The sequence below is a fragment of the Chenopodium album genome, chromosome 1 (assembly GCF_948465745.1).
Source record: "Chenopodium album chromosome 1, dcCheAlbu1.1, whole genome shotgun sequence".
In the NCBI taxonomy this organism is placed as follows: Eukaryota; Viridiplantae; Streptophyta; class Magnoliopsida; order Caryophyllales; family Amaranthaceae; genus Chenopodium; species Chenopodium album.
The window spans coordinates 75,747,443-75,754,037 of NC_137834.1; the positions used below are offsets into that span (position 1 = coordinate 75,747,443).

The 6,595-nt window shown below is 34.8% G+C and overlaps 1 protein-coding gene across 1 annotated transcript; it reads left to right on the forward strand.

Annotated features, from left to right (window-relative positions):
- The first annotated feature begins 2,203 nt into the window (after positions 1-2,203).
- On the forward strand, positions 2,204-3,747 carry LOC145635628 (uncharacterized). The gene is made up of 3 exons (XM_081686949.1): positions 2,204-2,375; positions 2,715-3,350; positions 3,470-3,747. Exons 1-3 carry the CDS (start codon positions 2,204-2,206, stop codon positions 3,745-3,747), a joined length of 1,086 nt encoding a protein of 361 aa, XP_081543075.1.
- The last annotated feature ends 2,848 nt before the right edge of the window (positions 3,748-6,595 follow it).

Here is a 6,595-nt window from a genome sequence, read left to right on the forward strand (position 1 = left end):
GTGGGATATTTATACCCCTTCTCTACTAACCCTCTTCCAGGTTTTCCTAATTCCTTCCCTAATAAACTTGTTGAAAAAATTAAACTTTCCTAAAATAAAACCCCAACTTTTAAATAAAGTAATTAAATAAACTTTCCTTTAATAATAATATTAATTAAAATACTTTAATTAAAATAATTACAACTATTTAAATACTTTATAAAATACATACTTTAAATAAAATACTTATAAAAATACGGGGTATTACATGAAAGGTTTAATATTTCTGAGGGTTTGGTCCCAAATCTCTATTTCAATTATTTAATTTAATTGTTTGATTTATTATTTTCCTTGAAGTTACTAACGTGTGTATTTTTTTTTATTAGAAAGAGATACGAAGCATCCAAGTAAGTAATTTAATTGTTATTATTTTAATATAGAATCCTGTTTAGATTATTTTGCTGATTCCTAGTATCATGTTAGGATGTTTTATTGTTTCCTAGTATCATGTTTAGGGTAAACTAAAATTTCTAATATCATGCATGTTTATATGATGCTTCCTATTCTTTTTAATATCATGTTAGGGCTAAAGATTTAATCTTAATGTTTAGTGACATGCTAGGGTTTGTTATTAATCTTGTTAGTATCATGCCTAGGATCTTGCTATTAATATTATGCTTTATTATTATAAAGATTATTGTTATGTTGCTTGATGATCACGCCTTTTATGAATGTTTAAATGGAATTTGTACTTGTAATCACGCTTAATAAGATAATTAATAATCTTGTTTAGGTTAATATGATTATAATTCAAGTGATCGCCAATAATATATTTGTTTGTCCATTAATATTCAACCAACATAGATAAACAGGTTTAGGGTTAATATATTGATTGTATGTTAGTCAAAAAGCGCACATGAATACGAGAAGAATAAAGTAGAGACCTATTTTTAGGGCAGAATAAATTTCTTTTAGGTTGGATTCGTACCTTCATCCCCGAACTTCCAGTCATAATTCCAAACCTATTGAAGTTAACGATCTTCTGGATCGTTAAGGGGTGTAACCTTCACCCTGTGAACGGTTTACAAGTTCCTAAAACTTGTTGACAACTCTTTTACTCTAGCTTCCTTCCCTTTGGACGCCACCATGCTTAAGTGTATGATCACAGTGGGGCTCAAGTGTGGGATGCTTGAAATATTCCCTCCGGTGTCAAAGACACCTTAAACGCTTAATACGCCAAAAATCCTATTCCTCGGTGTTAAAAACACCTTAAGTGCACTAAGGCACCAACATACAATTTATTCCTCGTGTACTTAGACACTTACATAGATCCTTTCTCATGCTTAAAACATCAATAAAAATTATATGAACCATAATAAAATTCTCTTTTAATATTCCAAACCAAATTAAACATTTAATTTAATTAAACATGTTTTCTATCATGCCATAAATAAAAGTGTGGTTCATATTCAATATTCCAAACTATTATTTTCCAACGATTAATCCATCACAAATAAATCATGCTTCATAATTCAATCACCAATAACAACCAAATAATAATTTCCATTCCAAATCTAGCATGATACTACTTGTAATCAATTAATCACATCTAGCATGCTATTACATCATCAAAAATATGCTAAGTACGCGAACGTACCTTGAATACGATCTTAATATCGCCATGATTAATAGAAATCACTCACTTCAAAGTCTCCTACAATTAAAATCATAGGAGAGTATTAAAATCCTCTCTACACAAATTTCCAGCAATATATACTACTCCCTCCATCCCCGATTGATAGTCACTTTTGGGTGAAAATCACGGGAATTAAGTAGAAATAAAGAAAGTACATGGGAACTAAAACCCAATCATTTGCAAAACAAAAAAAGAGAGAGAGAAACTGATTGTCATTAAAAAGGGCGGATAAAAAAGAGGAAACCCTTGGTTTTTTTTGTCATTATTACACAGTCAATGAAATTAAAACAATGCAATACTAATCCATGTGATTGATTTTAAACCAATCAAATTAGCTGAAAAATTACAACATCCAATAGAATGAAAGTACATAGATTCATGACTAAGCTTCAGAATGAATTCCTTATGAAAATCACTCCTTCTCAAATTTTCAAATCATTTGAGAGGGAATTTTACAAAGCATAATTATCAAAAAAATCTTTGAAACAAAAAAAAAAGCCCAAATCACATCATTGCCTCCAACTCCAAATGGCTTCAAACTTCGATTTGAATGATGACATGGATGAAGATGCTGCTGCTAATGATGCTGAAATGCAAGAAATGTTTGAGTATGATCTCAACTTTGCCTACGATGATGAAATTGACTCAAAAAATACCCATGACAACATTGGGTTGGACTTAAACCAAACCCCTTCCCCTGGTAACAACAGCAACTAGATGGAGACAGCAGGTAACAACAACAATCAACAAGCATCAGTAGATCAACAAGACACAGCAAGCAACAACAACAATAAGCAAGCACCAATCAACCCAGAAAATGCTGAAGTTCGCCATTAACCAACAAGGAGGAGGCTCAGTATTGGGGCCAAGTTAGACATTTTGATATGGTTGTTGACAAGATCAACAAATGGAAACCTGAAATATGGATCCATTCAACAAGAAGCTAATCATTTAAATCTGTGCACAAGAACTGTACTCAGAATCTAGAAAAAGGGGAAGCAACAAAGGGAAGCACATCTACAATACAATATGTTAACAGGCTTCCACAATTGTGGAAGAAAGAGAATATCTATCCCAAATGATGCCATTAGGGAAGTGGCAATGGGGAACAGATCATGCCAAAGGGACTTAGCAGCAATGCTTAATGTTGGTAAAAGCACAATCCATAGACTAATTAAGAGAGGGGAAGTCAGACCTCACAAGAATGCATTAAAGCCAAAGCTTACACCAGCAAACAGACTAGATATGCTCAGATTCATTCTCAACAACATTATAGGTGATTCACCAGGCACAAAAAGAGTGTACCAGCCAATGTACAACACAGTGCACATTGATGAAAAGTGGTTTACACTAAGTAAAAAAACACATAGGTCATACTTAGCAAAAGGAGAAAGAGGTCTACATAGAGTAACACAATCAACCAAGTTTATTCCCAAATTCATGTTCCAAGGAGCAGTTGCAAAACCTTGGTACAATGCACAAAAGGAAGTTATTTTTGATGGGAAAATAGGCATTTTTCCTTTTGCAAAAAAGGAGCCAGCACTTAGGTCCTCAAAATACAAGAAAAACGGAGAAATGGTCACAAAGGTTATTGATCCAATCAACAGGGATGTATCAAGGTGGATGTTGATTGAAAAGGTCATTCCAACAATTATGGAAAAATGGCCTCACATAGGTCAACACAACACAATATACATTTAGCAAGATAATGCAAAGGCTCATATTACTCAAGATGATGCAGTTTGGCAAGAACATTGTGAACATCCAAGGTTTACTTTTATATTAACTCAACAGCCACCAAACAATCCAGACGTGAATGTTCTGGACTTGGGATTTTCAGAAGCATCCAATCACTTCAACACAAGAAAATGGCTAAGACACCAGACCAGTTGATAAAGGCTGTTGAAGATGCATTCAGTGAGCTACCTTCTACAAGGTTGTTCAAGGTTTGGGTAACTTTGTGCCACATAATGAATCAAATTCTGAAAAGTAAAGGTTCTAACAGGTTTGAACCTCCACATGTTAACAAAGATAAGCTGGAAAGAGAGGGAAGACTGCAAGATCCTATATAAGCTCCTATGTGGGCTGTGATTGATGCATGGGAGAGAGTGTACATGGACAAGCCAGACTCAGATGATGAGCAAGACACTGAAGAGGTCAACATTGACAACACACAAGCAAATGAAGAACACAACACACAAGAAAGGCCAAACATAGATGCATATAGGCCTGTTATGGCCATTGATCATGAGGCATCTACTTCAAATGCCAATGCACACTAGTGAACAGAGGTCAAGTGTTAAATATTTTGACATGTATTTATTGCTCATGTTTTGCTTATGACATTAGGTTAATATAAATATGTAATCAAATTCTTTATTATGAAATGAAACAAGCATTTTATTTTGCTAAACAAAGTGCTCTAAAAAATGTCATTGCACTATGTTATGTTTAACTCAGATTGTCCCCAAGCATCATTGACACTCCAACCAAACTTCCACTAACAATCCATAGTCAGCAAAGAAAATAATTCAAGAGTACTCTGAGTTATTCTCTAAGGACAACAGAAAGATAGGGCATTTAAAGTTGGGCATCTCAATAAAAAAGACTCATCATTATTTAATAAAACCAACACCTTATGTTGTTTCAACAGACGGGGTGTATAAATAGGTAAACACCATTGTTTAAACTACTTACACACCCCTTCTATTGAACAACATAAGTTATATTACAACATACACAAGGTCTCAGGCCACTTAGTGCATATGATTGAAGACTTATAATGTGGAATACTAGCTCACACAAAGGACACACAAGAAATCTCATCTAACCAAACAGGAAAGCAAAACACAATATCAAGTTATATGGCAAAAACAAAAAGCCTGATAACATCATACTCCCATCATTCATCATTGACCTCAACAAGTTACAATCACTACACATAATGTACTATTACCAAATGGGATAATTGTAAAGTGTGCAATAATATGAACAACTAAACAAGAATCCCATTTGTTATAGGACACTAAGTAAGTTAATGGACATGTTATTTAAAGAGGTCTTAGATTGTTAACTTTTTATCACGAAAGGCAGATTGAGCAGCCAAATCAAACTTATATCATGCATTATAGCTTCCTTAAGGAAGATGGTACCTTGTGGTCTAACTGACATGAACAAGATCCTATATGCCTTCTCAATGCACAAAAACTATCATTACAGACCTCGCATATACTCATCATGCACAACAACAGGCAGAATATGCAACAAAAACCAACCAGCCATGACTTAATAAAAAAGACCCAAAACAAAGTACAATTATAGGCAACAACAATTCACCCAAAGGTAATGCATAAGAAACAACAATTCACCCAAAGGTAATGCATAGGCAACCAACAAGGCATATCAACAAGGCAACAAACATCATCAAGGTTATACAAAAACAATAGGCAACATATCCAACTAATCATGATAGTAGGCAACAAAAGTAATAGCCCACCCACAAGGCATATCAAGAAGACAACCAAAGATCATCATCATCAACAACAACAAAAATAATAGGAAACCAATAAGGTAAACCCTGTCCTCATGTTCTAAATACAACCAAACATCACATTCAAATCTTCCAAATCTCAGAAAACAAAAAAAACCACAAAAAAAAAAAAGAAACACCAAGGCATTTTGAAACTTAGCTGTGTGATTCATTATCAAAATATTTTTTGTAGGACATATGCATCTTAGAAGGGGAGCAACCACCATCATCATCATTGGAGTCTGAGAAATCAAAATCAACATTGTCATAGGGTCTTGGCAAACCCTTCTTCCTAGCTTGCCTTCTGTACCAATTATGAGGCCAAAAGTCAGAGTCTGCAGGTGGCATGCCTTTAGGGACAATCCAAATCTTATTCTTAAAGTCACATTGCTGTAACTGTGCTCCCCATCACAGCCACTGCCTAATTCACAGTCACGGTCAGTGCATTTGTAGGACTCAGATGTGTAGTGTGATCTGGAATCAGCAAATATCCTGTCAACAAGTGAACTAGTTTGTTGTTCCAAAGGAATTCTGACACAAGACTTCACAGGACTTGGCAGGAGTTTGAACAGGAGATGTAGATGGGAGTTTTGCTTGGGATTTTGGTGGTTTGGCCGGAGATTTAGATGGTTTATCAACCTCTTCTCTGCTTGCCTTCTGCTTTCTATACATTTCATAGCTGTGACTGTGATGAGAGTGTGATTCTTCTAAACCAGGGGACTCACTCATTATCACAGGCAACCTGAAAAACAAAAGCAACCAGGGGACTCACTCAATCATGGCTTAATCAATATGTAAGCACTTAAGACAGCCAACCATCAAAGCATCAAGTTTAAATGAGTTTACAAGCAGTTAAGACATCCAAACATCAAAACAACAAGTTTAAATGAGTATACAATCACTCAACACAGCCAAACATGGAACCAACAAGTTTAAATGAGTATACAATCACTCAAGATAGCCAAACATGGAACCAGCAAGTTTAAATGAGTATATGAGCACTCAAGAAAGCCAAACATTGAACCAGCAAGTGTAAATGAGTATACAATCACTCAAGACAGCTAAACATCAAACCAGCAAGTGTAAATGAGTATACAAGCACCCAAGATAGCCAAACATGGAACCAACAAGTTTAAATGAGTATACAAGTACTCAAAACAGCCAAACATCAAACCAGCAAGTTTAAATGAGTATACAAGCACTCAACACATCCAAACATGTAATCAAGATGCTATAACAATGGGTCCTTTGTTCCTGTTTCAACCATGAAGCATTCAAACAATATGGCTCATGTTATAACAATGTCAACAACTACAATAAACCTCTAACATTGTTTCATAAGTGATAGCCCTCATATATTGCAGGCAATGCACAGTGAACCCTAAATCAAG

Coding starts and splice junctions, on each gene's coding strand:
- LOC145635628 (XM_081686949.1), top strand. CDS start 2,204: ATGGCTTCAAACTTCGATTTGAATGATGACATGGATGAAGATGCTGCT. Junction 2,376..2,714: donor AAACCAAACCCCTTCCCCTG/GTAACAACAGCA, acceptor ATATGTTAACAG/GCTTCCACAATTGTGGAAGA. Junction 3,351..3,469: donor GGAAAAATGGCCTCACATAG/GTCAACACAACA, acceptor TTAACTCAACAG/CCACCAAACAATCCAGACGT.